Source organism: Gekko japonicus, unplaced genomic scaffold (assembly GCF_001447785.1).
Source record: "Gekko japonicus isolate JY-2015 unplaced genomic scaffold, Gekko_japonicus_V1.1 scaffold565, whole genome shotgun sequence".
Taxonomy (NCBI): Eukaryota; Metazoa; Chordata; class Lepidosauria; order Squamata; family Gekkonidae; genus Gekko; species Gekko japonicus.
In genome coordinates, this window is record NW_015176468.1 from 900,103 (window position 1) to 920,434 (window position 20,332).

The 20,332-nt window shown below is 47.5% G+C and overlaps 1 protein-coding gene across 1 annotated transcript in view; it reads right to left on the reverse strand.

Annotated features, from left to right (window-relative positions):
* CCDC158 (coiled-coil domain containing 158) overlaps window positions 1-19,017 on the reverse strand; it is an 87,426-nt gene extending 68,409 nt beyond the window's left edge. The window contains exons 1-5 of the mRNA XM_015427109.1: window positions 18,779-19,017; window positions 16,753-16,856; window positions 4,441-4,486; window positions 3,927-4,048; window positions 1,769-2,001 (exon numbers count right to left, since the gene is read on the reverse strand). Of these exons, the coding sequence (XP_015282595.1) occupies window positions 1,769-2,001; window positions 3,927-4,048; window positions 4,441-4,486; window positions 16,753-16,856; window positions 18,779-19,017 (744 nt within the window). The remainder of the gene's footprint in view (window positions 1-1,768; window positions 2,002-3,926; window positions 4,049-4,440; window positions 4,487-16,752; window positions 16,857-18,778) is intronic.
* Between the last annotated feature and the right edge of the window lie 1,315 nt (window positions 19,018-20,332).

A 20,332-nucleotide genomic window follows, 5' to 3' on the forward strand; every position in this document is an offset into this window, starting at 1 on the left:
TATACCTGCCTTGGAGATCTGCTCTTATTCCCCGCAGCCCAGACTGACAGCTGGGGGAGGGGTGCAGTCGGCTTCTTTCTCCCCTTGCCCCAAAGTGAGAACGCTCCTAGCACGTGTAACAGCCAAGTGACAGCCACGTGGGCACCTTATTCCCTTCCGTGCCACAGGGTGAGGTTTGGTTTTTTTTAGTCTTCCATGATAATTTTCTGCCCCGAAGCATTCCTCCCCTTCTCAAACCAAGCTGATTACATTTTGCAGTATCGCTGCAGTTAAAATGGCAACTGACACATGACACGTGAAACCACTTTGCACTGAATCAGAGCGCTGGTCTGTCAAAGTCGGCACTGCCTACCGAGACTGGAAGCAGCTCACCAGGGTTTCAGGCAAAGGTCTTTCACATCATCTACTGCAGAGGTGTCAAACTCATTTGTTACGAGGGCCGGATCTGATATTAAATGTCTCTTTGCCGGGCCGGGCCACGTGCGCCATAAAATGTTATGCCAGGTACCGGAGATAGAAACTGTATAAAGGACAGCAGCTGGTAAGCTCTGAGTCGGTGTGTCCTCAGTGCAAGGCCCTCTGGGGTGGGAGTAGAGATGTAAAGTTTCCGGAAATTTTGAAGCTCGGGGAAAAACCCAGGGTTTTTTTCGGGGGGGGGGACGGAATTTTTTGGAAAAATGGGGGGAAATGCTACATTAGCACTTCTTTTTTCTTTTCCAGATTGAAAGTCATTCTGTTACTTTAGGAACATACAATATGACTATGGACAATTTTACTTGGCATGAAATTACCACAAGCATATTAAAATAGTGTATCCAAACAATTATTGTGGGTGGGTGGGGGGAAGTAAAGAACCAGATTAGTAGTAATTAAATTATTATTTTCACAAAGGTTATAAAGATAAACTAATGTAGCTAAATGATTCAGTTTTCTGGAATCAGATAAATGAAAACTCTTCACCTTTTTAAATTAAGTATATACTTTCAGGTCCTTTTTGTTGCTCTGTATTTTCTTCCAATGATTTGAGACCTAGTGAAGCCTGAGAGCCAGTATACCCACCCACATGCAAAAAGAAAACTGAAACCTTTTTATTTTCTTGTGTCAACAGCACCTCCTAAAGGAAGAAATGCATCTTGTCCTTGCATTGGAGAGTTCAGTTTGTAACCTAGGACTTTGCTTGTCCTCAGGGCACAGAAATTAGATCAATCTAATACCATACATATTTCTTAGAAATGATTTGGAAAATATTCGAACACCTTGTCTCAAAATATTTTATTCATCATGTTAAAATAAAATGTTCCATAATCAATTCTTTTAATTTCTTTTTTTCAATTTTTCCAGTTTTTTGGGGGAAAACAAAAAAGGCTTCAGGAAAACAAAAAAGGCTTCAGGAAAACAAAAAAGGCTTCAGGAAAAAACCCCACAAAGGCGGACTGGAGAGGCAGCAGTGCAGTGCTGGGCAGATGCTCCCATGATATTTGACTGCTGCAGGTGAGGTTGTTCTGCTGTGCTGAAGCCACAATGGAATGGCTCCGCCCATTCCCCCCCAGCACTCCCTCCCTTGCATCAGTTGCTCGCGGGCCGCCTAAGAGCCATGGACGGGCCGGATTCGGGCCCCGGGCCTTTTGTTTGACACCCATGATCTACTGCCAGATTTTATTTTATTTTTAAACACCCTAGAGATGTCGGGGATTGAACCTGGGACCTTCTGCATGCCAAACAGAGGCTCTTCCACGGAGCCACAGCAAGGACAGCGTTCGACACTCACTTCGCATAGCCTCTTCTGCAGATCTCTGACTTGCTGGGAATAGTCTTCAAAGACGTTTTCCGCAGGCTCTTTCCCAGGGTTGCTGCCCCTCCTCGGGCTCCCGGCGTCTCCTTCAAATTTGGAGTACAGAGTCTTGGGCGGGCTGCTGGGCGTGCTGGAGCAGGGCTCTGGCATGGTGCTGCGTATACTTGGGGTCCGCTGTTTCGGGCTGCCCGTAAACGGAGTAGAAGCATCTAATAAAACGGGACAGGAATTTCAAGGCGGCCCCAAGAATTTCAAGGCGGCCTTCTTACCCAGCCACACAAATTGACATGTTTATTTATTGAATTCGTTTGTGCCCCCCTTTTCTCCCCAATGGGAACCCAAAGAAGCGTCCATCGTTCCCCTCTCCCCCGTTTTATTCTTACAACAACCCTGTGGGGTAGGTTATGTTGGGAGAGTGTGACTGGCCCATGTGATATCTGCTCGACAGAGTCAGAGTATTCCACAGGCCCAGGGGTCATTTTGTAGAAAAAGAGGTGCAGGAGCTCATTAGCACAACCCATTAGCATAACTTATTTGCATATGCCACACACCCTGACATCACCGGAAGTGTGTCAGAAGGCAACATCCACCGCTCAGGCTCCACTGGACTGTTTTGGATTGCTAGCTTTTGGGGGGGGGGGGGACATGCAGATCTGCCCTCACAGAGGAGGGAGAGCTTGTACCTGAAGGCAGGATGGGGGGGAGGCTCTGCAACTTACCTGGCTGCTTCTTGCTCCTTGTGGCCCGACTGAGGGCTGCTGGGAGCAGGGGGTGGGGCTTGTTGCATGTGCCCACCCCCTGGGCTCCTTAATGCCGGAGCTCCGCTCCTGTGTGCTCCCGCAGGAAATGACCCCTGCACAGGCCCCTTCTAGAAGAATCTTGCCCCTCCCCTCTGATAATTTGTAGGACACTCTGAAGTTTGTAGCAGGCTTCTACGATCTTTTTGTCGCACAACAGCCCTCCAAGGGAAGGCACATTTACAGACGGAAAACTGAATGCCGTGGGACAGCAGCCCATTCTGCATCTAGCGTTCGCTCCGTTGTTCTACCCAACCCACACCGGAAGGGGAAAAGATGCGGCTCGAACCCACACTCAAATACCCCGGGCCAGCACCACACTGACTGCAGAGTCACCCCCTGAACGGCCATAAATCTATGCAGATGGTTCAACCGGCATGCAGTCTGGACACTGCTATAAAATCCGACAATCAATCAAAGTGAAAGTGGCTCTCAATGTAGAGGGGGATTTCTGTTCCAGCCTGGGTTTGGTATAACAGCAGAGCAAATGCTAGATGCAGAATGGGCCAGCAACTGATCCAAAGTGTCAAATTGGGGAGAAATGAAAGCAATGGGTATATGTACAGAACCACTGTTTATGATTACTTTAACCGCTGCATTTCACCAAATTAAAAACAGAATGCTAGACATTGAACGCCAGACGTTATTCAGCCAGGCCAACAAAACCTGCTCCCCGCTGAGCTTTGAGATTCCCCTCATTACTGGTAAAATGGCTCCATATCTATCCTCTTTGCAGGTGCCACAGCAGCATAGAGCATTTTCCCTTGCCAGATGTAACGTCACGCCTTCTGCCATCATTTATGGCAGATTCAGTCAGATAGCCTACTCAGCCAGATACTGCCCTTGCAATAAAAAACGTGTGGAGTCAATTACCCACATTCTCCTTTATTGTCACCTGTATACAGATTAACATCACATGCACCTACATTCTGTTTTAGTTAGGATGATGGACTGTTCTGATGCACTTAAGGTTTGTAGACTCTTGATTGATTTCTCCTCTAATGTCACTGAGAAGGTGGCTAAGTTTCTTTAATCTGCTATAAAGGTATGCCAAGGGATCTCACAGAAATATCCTTATATTTATACAGATGTATATGTATGTTGTGGTTTTAATCCACCTTTTATACTATATTAATTTGTATCACTATTTCCTATGCCAATAAAGGCTACTTAAACTTAAACATCAGAATTCACTTCTTCTGTTTCCGATTCGCCAGCCACCCATCCAGCAAAACTTTTTAAATATCTTGCAGCCACCGTGAGTGGAAAGGCCAGCTCAGGGTCTTTCTCCAGGGCTGATGTAATTTTTTTTTACATGCACATACAAAAGTACATACTTGAATGTCTTACGCTGGACGGAGACGAAGACCCTTCTCGACGTGAGATGGAGTCCACAGAGCACTTAGTTGCTTCCTCCTGGAGTTTCAAAGTCTCTTTGGTTTGCCTTTCCAGTGCTTCCCTGCATAATCCAAGGCATACACACGAGGATTAACTACTTATTCCCACAAAGTCATACACTGTGTAAACCTAATGTGTTCATTCTGATCACACTGCTAACTGTACAGTACAAGCAAGAAAAGAAAAGGAAAGGAAAAAATGTCACCACATATAGCTAATACATCCACTGACTCTGCCATAGCTTTTATTGTCCTATCAGAAATAACACTGGTGAAAAATAACATTTGACCAATACTGAATTCTCTGGTAAACAGAAATAATAACAGTAGGAAATAATATTTGACTGATACGGAATTATTTTGTAAAAACCACGCCTCGTGGACATTTCTATGATCAAAATGTCACCTACAGTGTTACCGAAATTTCTATCATTTGCACAAAAACAGATCCTACCTTAGCTCTTGAATATTCTTACTATTCTTACTCATTTTGGCACAACCTGCAAAAACAGGAATGAAGGGGAAAATGCCATGAAAAGGTGTGTGAGGAATGATACAAGTCTGTTACAGGTATGTCCCAGTTTTATCTATATCCTGGATCCACATTTGTTAAATTTGATGTTACTGATGATGAAGAAGAAGAAGAGGAGATTGGATTTGTACCCCGCCCTTCACTCGGAGTCTCAGAGAGGCTTACAAACTCCTTTCCCCTTCCCTCCCCACAACAAACACCCTGTGAGGTAGGCAGGGCTGAGAGAACTCTGAGACCGATTTCCCACAGCCGCTGCTTTGCGCTCGCTCCTCTCTTTGCCCTGATGGTACATGTCAATTTCCCACTCAAAGCCGTGCAGCCACATTGTGACCTGATTTTGACCTGCAATGTGCCCGCTTTTGCCCACGGTTTCACGATCCTCAAAAAACAGGATCACGAAACCGCAGGGGAAATCGGGCGAAGCCGCGGGTCAAAATGTGGCCATGCGGCTTCGAGGGGGAAATTGACACGTTCCATTGGGGCAAAGGGAGGAGCGAGCGCAGAGCAGCTGCTGTGGGAAATCGGTCTGAGAGAACTGTCCTTGAAAGACCGATGGCTTGCCCAAGGTCATCCAGCAGCTGCAAGTGGAGGAGTGGGGAATCAAACCCGGTTCTCCCAGATTAGAGTCCGCGCACTTAACCACTACACCAAACTGGCTGTATTGCTACCTTTTTAAAACGTAAAACAATCCAACTTTTTTTGTTATAAGACTGAAACTCAATGGCCACAGCCTGTGAGTAAAACCCAGTAAAATACTCAACTTCTACCTGGAAATGACTTTTAGAACTTATTTCACCTGGACTTCCACTACAGCCTCTGACTGAAGACACTTTCCTGGAGTACACCCAATTTAATAACATGGGACTTTCTTCTGAGTCAACCTGTTTAGGATCGCTCCCTCACAGCACAATACTCAACAGGGTTGCACTTTTCTAAATCCATTGTTTAGAAGAGAGAAGAAGAAGAAGAGATTGGATTTATACCCCACCCTTCACTCGGAGGCTCAGAGCGGGTTACAACCTCCTTTCCCCTCCCCCTCCCCACAGCAGACATCCTGTGAGGTAGGTGGGGCTGAGAGAGCTCTTTCCACGACTGCCCTTGAGAGAACAGCTTTGGCAGAACTATGGCTTGCCCAAGGTCATCCAGCAGCTGCATGTGGAGGAGTGGGGGAATCAAACCCGGTTCTCCCAGATTAGAGTCCACGCGCACTCAACCACGACACCAAACTGTTTAGGAATACACGGCTACCATCCCTAAAGGCTGCCAGCTCCGGGTTGGGAAACATCTGGAGATTTTGGGAATAGACCCTGGGACGGGCAGGGCTTGGGGAAGGGAGGGACCTCAGCAGGGTATAAGGCCATAGAGACCATCTTCCAAGACCGCCATTTTCTCCAGGGGATCTGATCTTGGTTGTCTGGAGACCAACTGTAATAGGGAGAGGTCTCCAGGTATCCCCTGGAGGTTGGCAGCCCTAACAATCCCAAAGCGGTACAACTAAATGCCCAGCCACACACTCCCTTCCACTCTCCAGTTTTGCCAACCCTTAACACTCGCACCTTAACCCGCACCTTCATTCTGATCCAAAGCACCACGCATTCACTCTTCTTCATGCATTAATATTTCTTTGTAAATAGATGTGCTGCTTACTAGTCATAACATGCAAGTGAGGCAACACAAAACAAATCAGGTTATACCCTAAAGGGTGAGTTGCTTGGTTAAAACGGAAAACCTTAAAGAGCTTTACAAGGAACCTAGGAAAAGGAGAGCTCTTGTTTGTATTCAGGAATCCCTGATGGAAAATACATACATAAACCTTCAGAAAGTTGTGAAAGTTCAGGACACAGGCTAAGATCATTTACAAGTTTCCAAAACAGAACCTCCGAGCATCACTTTGCTCCATGTATACAAATGCAATATCAGCTAATATCTGAAAATCAGACAGCCAGCATGGTGTGTCATGGTTAGAATGTTAAAAACTAGGAGCTGGGAGACCAAGATTAAAAATCACCCCTCTGCCATGGAAGCTCTTGGGGTGACCCTAGGCCAGTCACAAACTCTCAGCCTAACCTACCTCAGAGAAGAAGAAGAAGAAGAAGAAGAGGAAGAGGAGGAAGAGGAGGAAGAAGAGTAGTAGTAGTAGGAGGAGGAGACTAGATTTATACCCTACCCTTCACTACCAAAGGTGTCTCAGAGCGGCTTACAAACTCCTTTCCCTTCCCCTCCCCACAACAGACACCCTGTGAGGTAGGTGGGGCTGAGAGAGCTCTGGCAGAAACTGCTCTTTTTCAAGAACAGCTGTGCCAGAACTATGGTTTGCCAAGGTCATCCAGCCAGGTGCAAGTGGAGGAGTGGGGAATCAAACCCGGTTCTCCCAGATTAGAGTCCGTGCACTTAACCACTACACCAAACAGGGTTGTTGTACGCAGGCAACAAGTGGTAGGAGACCTAAGTTGTGAGTTAGCATTTCTGGGGAAGAAGAAGGGCTTGTGGAGGGTGGCGATGGGCTAGACCAGATGATATGGCCTACACGGATGGATGTTCATACTATTTTAGCAGAAATCAAAACACTTCGAGGCAACGTACTGTGCAAAACTCACAGAATATGTAATGTAAGGGGATGCTGGAACAAACCAGGATTGAGTACTTTAGCGAATGGCTTTTATTCTGCAATATTTCCAAGGTATATGGAAACGTCCAGCATACTTTCCTGAATACTTAGAAAAGTAAAGGCTGCTTAATCCCACACACGCAGTTTGTACATTGGCTTTTCTTTTCTGCTGTACTCTCCCTGATTTTTTTCCTGAGTCTGATTTAATGACAACGTAGCTCTCAATGAGGTAGTTAAGCTATGTCAGACCCCAGACGAGACTCAAACTCACAACTTCCTGGCACAATCCCAGCTGCTGCACCCCCATCAAAGGACAATATGTGACATCTGGCTCACATGACATCCATACAAATACGCTTCTTGCCCACAGAGTTAGGATGTCATAGAAAAGGCAAGTTTTCTATAGGAAGAGGCGTTTTGAGTATGGAACTATGTCCACTCATGTGAGCATTCCCTTCCCCTGGTCCCATGGTATATCTCAGAAAAAGGCCAGCCAACTCATCTCCTTGTGATTAATAAAACATTAAAGATGGCATTGATTAAAGATTAACTCATTTCCCATTTGTGAGAATTAAGCTGGTTAGGACGGAGGCAACAACTCACCATGCTTCACTCTCAGAACAATCTGGAGAAAATATAGAGCTTTAACGTGTGGTTCTGTTGTTGTTGTTTTTTGGGGGTGGGGTTTAATAGATTTCCAAGGAAGTAGAGAAGTGCTTTGATTTCAAAGTTGATTCCTGCACATAAGGGGGATTGAATAGCAGGTGTCTTTTAAGGGGAAGAGAGGGGAGGGATCAGGGTCAGTGTTCCCTCTAAGCTGAGTTAGTGTGAACTAGCTCACAGTTTTTTTAGCCTCCGGCTCACACATTTTTGTCTGAGCTCAGGGAGGATGGCTCCAGAGCTAACTAATTTATGCAGCAGACAAATCACTGGCTCAGAACTTTAATGCCAGCAACTCACAAAGGAGAACTTTTGCTCACAAGACTCCACAGCTTAGAGGGAACCTTGAGGGCTTGCTATTTCATCTTTGGTTTTAGCTGGGGATGTCTTAACGGCTATTGTACGCTGCTTTGAGCCACGCAGAAAGGCGAGAGATAAACGTTTTAATACAATAAGTAAATAAAGCAGTTTAGTGTGCAGAAATGGGTAGTTCAGGCTTACAGCAGTATGGCATGAAGGTGAATAACATCACCTAAGTAACCTCTCAGTAAACGGAGGGGACACTTTTCTCCAGGCTGCTAGATGGACATCTTTAAAATAAGTCAAGCTTTGTGACCATGGCAGTCCCTTGGCTACCCGGCAGGCCTGTAATGCTCCAGAATAAAATTAAAAAGAGAGAGGCCCCTATCCTAAAAGATCAAGGGAATCAGGAGAACTTGGCAATAGGGAGGCTGGGGGCAGATAGAGGGTTGCCAGATCCAGGTTGGGAAACTCCTGGAGATTTGGAGGTGGAGCCTGGAGAAGGCAGGGACCTCAGTGGAGTACAGTGCCAAAGAATCCACCCTCCAAAGCATCCATTTTTTCCACAGGAAACTGATCTCTGTAGTCTGGAGATGACCTGTAATTCCAGGGGATCCCCAGGTCCCTCCTGGAGGCTGGCATCCCTAGCCCTGGCGGAAAAGCTTGGTGTGTTCATCAGTTAGGCCTGGGAGGTAGAAATGGGGGGGTGACTAGGCCTACATGGAAATGCTTGCTTTTAATTTGTAATTTTCTATGATTTTTTAAAATTGTTTTAAAACAAAATGCATAGCAAAACATTAACCACCACCACAACTAAATGCCTGCTTTTGATGGACACCAGGCCTGCTGCCCCACCTGATATGGCTGCTCCTCTTCTTGCCCCTTGCCCTGGTTCACCAGGAAAGGAAAAGGAAGTGGAGCTGACATTTGGGCAGGAGGCCTCGAGACCCACAGCACCCCCTGCTGGCTGGAGGTAATACCACAAAGAGTTCCCTTAGGCCCACGGCCTGCATATTTGTCACTCACGACACTGGGGCGGCCAACTGTGGAGTAGGAAAGTGCTGGAGATTTGGGAGGCCAACAAACCCTACAGACCAACCTTGAGGCACCATTAACTCAAGGTTGCCACCCTCCAGGTAGGGCGTGGAGATCTCTTAGATCTATAGCTGACTACAGAGATCAGTTCCCCTGGAGAAAAGAGATGCTTTGGAAAGTGGACTCTACGGCACTATCATCTGATGAGGTTCCTCGTCTCCCCAAACCCCAAGGCTCCATCCATCCCCAAATCTCCAGGAATGTTCCATCTTATTCGCAACCCTATGTAGAATCCATCCATACATAAACCTTCAGAAAGTTGTGAAAGTTCAGACCACAGGCCAAGATCATTTACAAGTCTCCAAAAGAGAACCTCCGAGCGTCACTTTGCTCCACGTATACAAATGCAGTATCGGCTAATATCTGAAAATCAGACAGCCAGTATGGTGAGTCGTGGTTAGAATGTTAAAGACTAGGATCCGGGAGACCCAGATTAAAAATCACCCCTCTGCCATCTGTTTGTGTCTTAATATAAAACTTCACCCTTCAGGAGTAACTCCCCTAATTCTTCTAGACAATTTTTGCTCAAGCTGGGTTTGAACAACTGAATGTAAATAGACACTGCTGGGTCTCTCCAGTATAGCTCTCCTGCACCTTGGCTATAAAGGAGGTAGATAAATCATTAAACAAGGGTGTAATGTATACATCTCCGACCGCGTGTGAGGCTAGGTCTCCATGCGGTCATGCGAAGCGCACCAGCTTCGCTCCCTGAGACAGTGGGCCAAGCGGATCCTAGCCCGAGCCAATCGGAGGGCTAGGCTCCCGGCCGAGAGCCTATGGAACTCTCAGCCACTGTAAATAGCCTATCACTGGTGTGGGGGTGTGTTTGGGTGTGGGTTTGAGTGCACATATAAGCCAGCCTGCGAGCCGGTAACTTTGTCTTGTTCTTCACCTAATAAAGTATGAGAGCTGAAATCACTAGTAAGTCTCAGTACTTTTCACAGGGGTTATGGGATACCTCTTTACAAGCGGACAGAGCATAAGCCTTGTATGTCCCGGCAGTGGGGAGCAGAAAACAAAACTTTGTACCGTCCAAGTATCTTTTTTCACTGGAACTTCCGAAACACCACAGAGCCTTTTACCCTAGCATGAATTAATGTTCTCTCTTTTGCCTTTCTGGAGATGTGCTCATATTCTGTGTATATATATATATATATATATGTCTTTATATTGCATTGTCTTTTTATTGCATTGCCATGTATATATTACAGATCCGAATAAAGTACATCACTCCAATTACTGCTGCCTTTCCAGGGAGCAGAAAACAAAACTTTGTACTCTCCAATTATCTTTTTTTACTGGAACTTCTGAAATACCACAGAACTTTTTACCCTAGCCCAACTTAAGGTCTGCCTTTCTCGAGGGGAGATATGCTCATATTCCATATATATGTTGTCTTTGTCCATGCCAATCTGGTCTGGTAGAGACAAATGAGCACGTTCATGTATATTATCATTTTTATCAGCAGATCCGAATAAAGTACATCACTTGAATTACTGCTGCTTTTCCAGGCAGACCCAATCAATTTTATATTCTACTCTCCTTTTAGCTGATTGCTGCAATGAAAATATCACCAAGGTAGCAAGATTTTGTGCCCAGTCAGCTCATCTACGCAGAAAATTACCTCCTCTTTTAAGAAAACTTAAATATATTCTAAATATATTTTAACATTTTTATTTACGTGCCACATATTTGCATCGAATGCTCAAGTATATACAGATATGTAATCAATGTATTTGCCATTTTTTGTTGTTCAGTCGCACAGTCAAGTCCGACTCTTCGCGACCCCATGGACAAGATCACGCCAGGCCCTCCTGTCTTCCGCCGTCCTTGTATATGCCGCTTTGAATTCTGATCTTGGATCATAATAATAAACTTGAATTTGAAAAGATACATAAACCTTCAGAAAGTTGCGAAAGATCAGGACGCAGGCTAAGATCATTTACAAGACCGAGCATCACTTTGCTCCATGTACACAAATGCAGTATCAGCTAATATCTGAAAATCAGACAGCCAGCATGATGTGTAGCAGTTAAAATTTTAACGACTAGGAGCTGGGAGACCCAGATTAAAAATCGCCATGGAAGCTTTTGGGGTGACCCTAGCCAGTCACAAACTCTCAGCCTAACCTACCTCATAGGGTTGTTGTGAGGTTCAAATGGAGAAGGGGAAGACGTTGCAAGTAAATAAAAATAACAAATGGACCCTAGACTAAGTGAAGCCAGCCATATCTGAGGATTTTGCTACTTTCGCCAGATTACCTGTGGCATATAATGCCCATTATGATGAACGAGCAATCCACAAACTGCAGTTGTCTAGCCCACATTGCACCGTGAATTCAGCAGAAAGTACACAAGGAATGACAGGCAGAAGACCTGAGTGGTGAGCAGTGTTCCCTCTAAGCTGAGTTAGTGTGAGCTAGCTCACAGGTTTTTAGCCTCCGGCTCACACAGTTTTGTCTTCGCTCAGGAAGGAGGGCTCCAGAGCAAACTAGTTTATGCAGCAGCCAAATCGCTCGCTCACAACTTTAATGCCAGTAGCTCACAAAGTAGAATTTTTGCTCACAAGACTCCACGGCTTAGAGGGAATATTGGTGGTGAGTTCCCATTTCTGGGGAAGAAGGGCTCATGGCGGGTGGTGATGTGCTAGACCAGATGACACGGCCTATAGGGATGGATGTTCACACTATTGAGGCAGAAATCAAAATACTTCAAGGCAACATACTGCGCAAAACTCACACAATACGTAATGTATGGGAACTGTGGAGCAAACCAAGACTCAGTACTTAAACTGTTGGCTTTTATTCTGCAGTATTTCCAAGGTATATGGAAAGGTCCAGCGTACTTTCCTGAATACTTAGAAAAGTAAAGGCTGCTTAATCCCGCACACGCAGTTTGTACATTGACAGAAACTGCTCTTTTTTCAAGAACAGCTCTTATCAGAACTATGGCTTGCCCAAGGTCATCCAGCCAGGTGCAAGTGGAGGAGTGGGGAATCAAACCCGGTTCTCCCAGATTAGAGTCCGCGCACTGAACCACGACACCAAACTCATTGTTAACTCGTTTCCTGTTTGTGACAAACTGGCTAGGAGGCAACAACTCACCATGCTTCACTCTCAGAACAATCTGGAGAAAATATAGAGCTTTAACGTGTGGTGCTCTTTTGTGGTGCTTTTTTTCTTTTACAGGTTTCCAAGGGAGCAGACAAGTGCTTTGATTTCAAATTTGAATCCTGTACATAAGGGGGATTGAATAGCAGGTATATTTTAAGGGGGGGGGATCAGGGCTTGCTACTTCATCTTTGGTTTTAGCTGGGGATGTTTTAATGGCTATTGTACGCTGCTTTGAGCCACGCGGAAAGGCGAGATATAAACGTTTTCATAAAATAAGTAAATAAAGCAGTTTTGTGTGTGGAAATGGGTAGTTGAAGCTTACGGCAGTATGGCACGGAGGTAAATAACATCACCTAGTAAGTAACTTCTCAGTAAACGGAGGGGACGCTTTTCTCCCGACTTGTTGGCAACACTACCCAGGCCTGTATGGAGTGGAATACCAGGCTGCTAGATGAACATCTTTAAAATAAGGCAAGCTTTGTGACCATAGCAGTCCCTTGACTACCCGGCAGGCCTGTAATGCCTCAGAATAATTAAAATCAAATTAATTAAAATTAAAGAGAGAAGCCCCGATCCTAAAGCGCAAGGGAAACAGGATAACTTCGCAACAGGGAAACTGGGGGCAGATTACAGAGTTGCCAGGTTCCGCCTGACCACCAGCGGCGGATGTACAGTCGCCAGCTGCAGGCTCGGAAACTACTGGATGTCTGGAGATGGAGGCTGAGGAAGGCAGGGACCTCAGTGGGGTGCAGTGCCATAGAGTGCACCCTCCAAAGCAGCCATTTTCTCTGCAATTCCAGGGGATCCCCTGGTCCCACCTGGAGACTGGCATCCCTAGGGCGGAAGGGCTTGGTGTGTTCATCGATTAGGCCTGGGAGATAGAAATGGGGAAGGGACTGAGCCTAGGCCTACATGGAAATGCCCATTTTTGATAGACGCAAAGCCTGCCCCACCTGATATGGCTGCTCCTCTTCTTGCCCTGGTTCATCTGGGCAGGAGGCCTCAAGCCCCACAGCGGCCCCTGCTGGCTGGAGGTAATACTGCTAAGAGTCGCCTTAGGGGCCCACAGTCTGCATATTTCTCGCTCACAACACTGGGGTGGCCAGCTGTGGACTGGGAAAGTGCTGGAGATTTGGGAGGCCGGCAGCACTACAGACCATACCTGAGTCCCCATTAATCTCAGGCTTGCCCACCTCTAGGCAGACCCGCAGCCAGGATGTTGTGGCTTGTGGGGCAAAAAGTTTTTCTGGTGGGGCCATAACCCTCTTTGTCCTCTCCTGCAAGATTTAATAGTCCTTCAGCTGATCAGCAGGGAGCACATGGCCTGCCGGCTCACTCCACCCCGCTTGTTCTCAAAAGCATTTAAAGGTTCCCTTTAAATCCTTTTGGGAAGAAGGGGGGGGGCTTTAAGGAAGGGGGCTGAGCCCCCATTAATTCCACTACAGCTATGGGCCAGCTTCCAGGTAGGGCCTGGCGATCAGTGTTCCCTCTAAGCTGAGTCAGTGTGAGCTAGCTCACAGGTTTTTTTAGCCTCCGGCTCACACATTTTTGTCTTAGCTCAGGAAGGAGGGCCCCAGGGCAAACTAATTTATGCCGTAGCCAAATCACCTGCTCACCACTTTAATGCTGGTAGCTCACAAAGTAGAATGTTTGCTCACAGGACTCCACAGCTTAGAGGGAGCACTGCTGGCGATCTCTTAGAATTATCGCTGACGACAGAGATCTGTTCCCCTGGAGAAAAGGGATGCTTTGGAGGGTGGACTCTATGGCATTATCGCCTGATGAGGTCCCCCAAGACTCCATCCCCTAAATCTCCAGGAATTTTCCAACTTATTAGCCACCCTCTTATGACGAACCCCTGTCACTTCCCAACTCCCAGGCAGATTTTCCCGCCAAAATTTTAGTTCCCCTCAGTGACCGAGTTGCCCCCAAGTAGCGTGTTTTTTCTTCTTTGTCTTAAAAGACTAAACTGTCCCGCTCCGTTCCAGATATTTGTTTAGGCTTCTGACCCAGCACAGGAACTTGAGGGAAATATTGGAGCTGTCTTGTTTTTGAACCCGCTTAAAATGGCACTTGAGGAAGAATAACTTTCAAAACAGAATAAACATTTTATTTATCTGGCAAAGACAGGGTTGCCAAGTCCCCTCGGGGGGCGGGTAAATCCCTGCCCAAGAGGCCCATTCCCTGCCAGCATGGATTGGGCCGCCCAGGGGGACCCCACCCCCAAAGCGCACAACGTGCCCGGCATGAACACGTCACCCGGAGGTGACGTAATCGCATTGGGCACATTGTGGGGGGTCACTCTATCATCTGAGGGAAAACTCTATGGTTTTCCCTCAAATCATTGTGGCCCCTCCCCAACGTGCTCAATGTGATTACATCACTTCTGGGTGACGTGATCACGGCGTGCGTGCAAAATGCGTGCACCAGGAGACTCCAGGGGACATCCAGGGGTCCCCCCACTATTCCAAAGGTACGACTTGGCAATCCTAGGCAAAGAATTACATACATACATACATGCATGCATACATGCATACATACATACATACACACATACATACAGACGCATACGTTTGTGTGTGTGTGAGAGAGAAAAGGCTTAGAAATTCTGAGGTACATAAGAACATAAGAGATGCCAATGTTGGATCAGGCCAAAGGCCCATCCAGTCGTCCACTCTGTGTCACACAGTGGCCAGAAATACCAGTTGCCATCAGGAGGTCCACCAGTGGGGCCAGGACATTAGAAGCCCTCCCACTGTTGACCCCCCCCCCAAGCACCAAGAAGACAGAGCATCACTTGCCCCAGAGCCCCTATCTATACCTTGTGGCTAATAGCCACTGATGGACCTCTGCTCCATGCCTATCTAATTCCCTTTTGAAGCCATCCATGCTTGTAGCCGCCACCACTTCCTGTGGCAGTGAATTCCAAGTGTTAATCACTCTTTGGGTGAAGAAGGACTTCCTTTTATCCGTTCTAACCCGACCGCTCAGCAATTTCATTGCATGCCCACGAGTTCTTATATTGTGAGAAAGGGAGAAAAGTACCTCTTTCTCGACCTGCTCTATCCCATGCATAATCTTATAAACCTCGATCATGTCACCCCTCAGTCGTTATTTCTCCGAGCTAAAGAGCCCCAAGCGCTTTAACCTTTCCTCATAGGGAAAGTGTTCCAACCCTTTTATCATTCGAGTTGCCCTTTTCTGCACTTTTTCCAAAACTATAGTATCCTTTTTAAGGTGTGGTGACCAGAACTGCACACAGTATTCCAAATGAGGTCGCACCTTTGATTTATATAGGGGCATTATGATATTGGCTGATCTGTTTTCAATACCCTTCCTAATAATCCCCAGAATAGCATTGGCCTTTTTTATTGCAGTCACACACTGTCTCGACATTTTCAGTGAGTTATCTACTACAACTCCAAGATCTCTCTCTTGATCAGTCTCTGCCAGTTCAGACCCCATCAATGTGTATTTATATTTAGGCAGGGCTATTTTGGGGCAGGAACGCACAGGAATGGAGTTCCGGCTGTCTCCCGAGTTGGTCACGCCCGGCAGGAACTCATTAGCATAACAGGCCACACCCAACAGCGGAAACTCATTAGGATTGGCTACATTGGGGGTGTGTGGCCTAACATGCAAAGGAGTTCCAGCTACAAAAAAAGCCCTGGTTTTGACAACAGACAAGGTAAACAGAATAAGAAGCAACAGGTGGGTGTGGCTGGATGACCAGACTTCTGGTAACACGGGGGTGCGGCCTAATGTGCTAATGAGCTGTGCTGTCGGGGGTGTGGCCTAATAGGCTAATGAGTTTCTGCTGTTGGGTGTGGCCAATTATGCTAATGAGTTCCTGCTGGGCTTTTTGTTTCCAATGTGCATCACCTTGCACTTGACCACATTGAACCCCATTTGCCATGTTGACGCCCACTTGCCCATCCTTGACAAGATAATAAACAATAAACAATGCAATAGGAATTAGGGTTGTAGAACAAGCCCGAAGTCTAATAACAGAACTGAAAGCAAAGCAGAAGTATTAACATGATGCATTAAATGATGCAAAAAAGATTTAAATAGATGGAATAGATATATGTGTGTGTAATTTTTTTTTGAAGATGCAAAAAAATTAAAAGTTGGATGCTCCCCCCCCACACACACACAAAAGTATAGTTTGCTGACATTTAAAAGAGAATGAGAGTGGTTTGGGAAAGGTACCATGAAGTAAGCAAGGGTTACTTTCGCTGTTTAAAACAGGAGTCCTTAAAATTCGTTATGTCTATAAGGTGCTTCAACAGACCAATACGGGTACTCTTGTTGCTGTACAGACTATCTTCTGCTTCTGAGCCAACAGCACTGTGATCTTACAGTGCAATCCTAAACGGAGTTACACACCCTTCTTTGCTATTGACTTCAGTGGGTTTCGAATGACATAACCCCGTTTAGAATTGCACAGTTAACCGACTGCTTGTGACGGTGCCAGCTGCAGCAATATTTACTTCCTTTTGTGGAGGAATAGGCAGAAGACAGAGCACACCCTTCAGAGAAGCAACCGGCGACAACAGCAGCCTGGACAATGCAAAGAAAAAGGTTGAACAAAGAAAGAGGAAAACTTCCAGTAATAATGCGAAAAAACCTCAAAAAACCCCCCAAACCAAGCCAATATCCTGGATCAACCTGCACCTACCTCTGAGAAGCACCTGCGCTTTGCACTATTTTGAAAAGCATTATGCACTTGGTAGGCCAGTTGCTGCAGTGAAGTGGGCCATGTGCTGACCTCTACTTTCCCAGCACACACGAGGAAAGCAAGGATGGGTTTGGTTGCTCTGACGGGTGCCCTGCTGTTCATGCTTCCCTCTTTCCTTTGCACACGGCGCTGGCAACTGTTGCGAGCCAAGGACTCTTGAGGTGCAGGACCGTTGAGAACCAGAAGCCTATGACCCCCTCCTGTCTGGCTGATGCTGTAACCTAGGCAACAGACTCCACCTCTGACAGCAGCTGCGTGCGTGCCTGGTAACCAATCGATGCTGCTTTGGAGTGTCCGGTTTCTCCAGAAGAATGCTTTTGTTCAAGCATCTCTGCTGTTGTTAGGAAACTGGATCCTTTTCCAGGCTGCCAGATTGTAGAAGCTTCTCTGCTGCTTGTGCCGGTTTTGCACATGGGACAGAGGAAAAGGGCACCCACGGTGACCCACGCACACAACACTGCTGCTTATGGAGCCTCTTGTGGGAAATAATGCCAGTGGATAGAACGCAGAATTGCAGAGTGGCTTTACCTTTTGGGAAACAGATCAGGTAGAGGGGGGGGGGGAGGTCACGATTGCCCAAGTCTGTAGCTGTGAAAGAAACACTTTCAGAACCATATTATACATCACACACAAGCCACATTCCCACCATGGACCAACATCTCCACCCCACCCACCCAAATCAGGAACCTGGAAAAAAAATAAACTTTATGGGGGGGGGGGCAGACACTGGAGGCAAATTGCACTACTAACTGTTTCTTTCAGAACAGAGGTGTGCCTGAGAACACAGACTGTATGGTCGACTCCAGCTCTACCAGTACAGTGGAGACTCCAGAGGGTTTTAGTAATTTTTCATCATGCTTCAGCAGCGAAAGAAGTTAAGAGTTCTTCCTGATTATTCCTGCCAGCAAGCCCGTATACATGCTTTTGAACCATTCCCGGATCTCAGTGATGATCCTGCATTGTAGCCAGATGCAATCAGTAATCCGCCAAGATGCCACGGCACCCAAAGGGGCCACAGCCAACGAAAAACACCCATGTGTGTGGGGGGGAAAACCAGACTGCTAAGCAGGCCTGTAGCCAGGATTTTTTTAGTCAGGGGGGCATTTACATTTCTTAGGGGGCACTGGCTAATCAAATTAAAGGAATACCCGGCTCCTTCCCCACATCTGCCACCACTTGGGGGCCCTTGTATGATTGTAGCCCTGCCCCCAACGTGCCCGATGCACAAGAAGACTCAGGGCAGGGTCCTGGACTCCCCTCGCTACAGACAAGGTAAGACTTGGCAACCCTAGTTGCATCTGCTCCTCCCGCCGTGGGAGGTACTACCCACCACTGCTGTGCCACCACCCCCCTCTCTGCAGGTGAGAAGTGGTGAGAGAGACGTGGAGGTGAAATATACTGGGTTCGAGATTCGTGTAGTGATCAGCTCGTAGTTTATTGGTGATTAACTAAACTCCAAGACAACTCTAGCAGGGCTGGAGCCCTGCTTAAATGCGTGCACAACACCCCCCCACACACACACACACACTCCCTGTGATTTATTTATTTATTTAGCATTCAGCTTATATACCGCCCTGACCCCGAAGGGTCTCTGGGCGGCTTACATAGAAGTCTAAGTCTACTTTTTCCCTCTCTATGGCCACATGGTACATGGGCGGGGCTGCCTACCGGCACCCAGGTGGTGGGGCTGCTATTCTCCGGCTCGGCTCCTCCTTCTTCTTCTAGCGGTCTTCGGGGTCGGTACTTCCATCCTGGCAGCCAGCGATAGGTCTTTCCATTTTGGTGGCTTTCTTTAGCGGGCCCATCTGGTCCGCGGTTCGCGTCAGCACGGCTCCGGCTAATGTCCATTTCGGCTCTGCCGCACCTGCGCCTCCACGTCACCGCGCCTTCCGTCTCCGCCTCTGCCGTCATCCGTTCCACCGCTTGATGTTGCACTTGCTGGCCACCAGGGCTCGCCTCACCGATCTCGCCGCCGCCGCTCATCGCTCTGCTCACCGCTGCTGCTCGTCGCTCTGCCGCCGCCGATGCTCCCACCACACCTCACAACAGAGGAGGGTGCCCCCTGCCACCTAAGGCAGGTACCCATTTATCTACTCGCTGTTGTAGGCTATTTACATTACAACTCCTGTTCTATAGGTTCCTTCCAGGATCCTGGCTACCTATTGTTCTGGTGTCCAAGCTTGGTCAGTTTCCCGATACAGATCAGGACTCAGTACATAACAGGAGGGAAACATCCTTTTAGCTGCAGAGGGAAGCGTGCACTTTGGGGCTCTCTACTCTCCCCCCTCTCCATGAATGAAGTGGATAGGGCCAAAAGCCATGGCCACCTGTTCCCACACAAATCCCACCCCTTCATTGCTTGGAGCAGCACGAGGGGCCAAGCAGCACAAGCTAGAGCCATGAGCGTAAGGACATAAGAGAAGCCCATGTTGGATCAGGCCAATGGCCCATCTAGTCCAACACTCTCTGTCTCACAGTGACCAAAAATACCAGGTGCCATCAGGAGGTCCAGCAGTGGGGCCAGGACACTAGGAGCCCTCACACTACTGCGCCACCACCTCCTGTGGCAGTGAATTCCATGTGTGAATCACTCTCTGGGTGAAGAAGGACTTCCTTTTATCCGTTCTAACCCGACCGCTCAGCAATTTCATGGACTGCCCACGAGTTCTTGTATTGTGAGAAAGGGAGAAAAGTACCTCTTTCTCGACCTGCTCTATCCCATGGATAATCTTATAAACCTCGATCATGTCACCCCTCAGTCGTTATTTCTCTGAGCTAAAGAGCCCCAAGCGCTTTAACCTTTCTTTATAGGGAAAGTGTTCCAACCCTTTTATCATTCTAGGACCCGGTCACACAAAAGGTTTTGGGCCAGGAGAGGGACGGATCGGGGGCGCAGCAAACGGGCGTGATCCCACCACAACATCTGGGAAGTGTTGCGCACCCATCCCCGATCCGGCCCTTCCGCCCGAAAAGCCGCAGCAAAACTAAACCACCTACCGAAGTGGACCTTCCAGCACGGCCGCATCAAGCCCGGCCGTGGGATCACCGGCGGGTCTTTCTGCCAGCGCATCCCAGGGTCCTGGCTGAACTGCGCATGCTCACACATGCGCAGTTCGGCAGCCTCCCTTTCCCCACTGTGGCTTTCCCCGGCATCTGATCGTGCCGGGGAGGGAATGTGCCGCGGCTCAGGGGATCAATGTGATCCCGCCGCGGCATCTCTATTTTGGTGCAGCTTCCAAAAGCCACACTTTGCCCGTACCTTCCCCCCCGTGTGGCAGGGACCCTAGTTGCCCTTTTC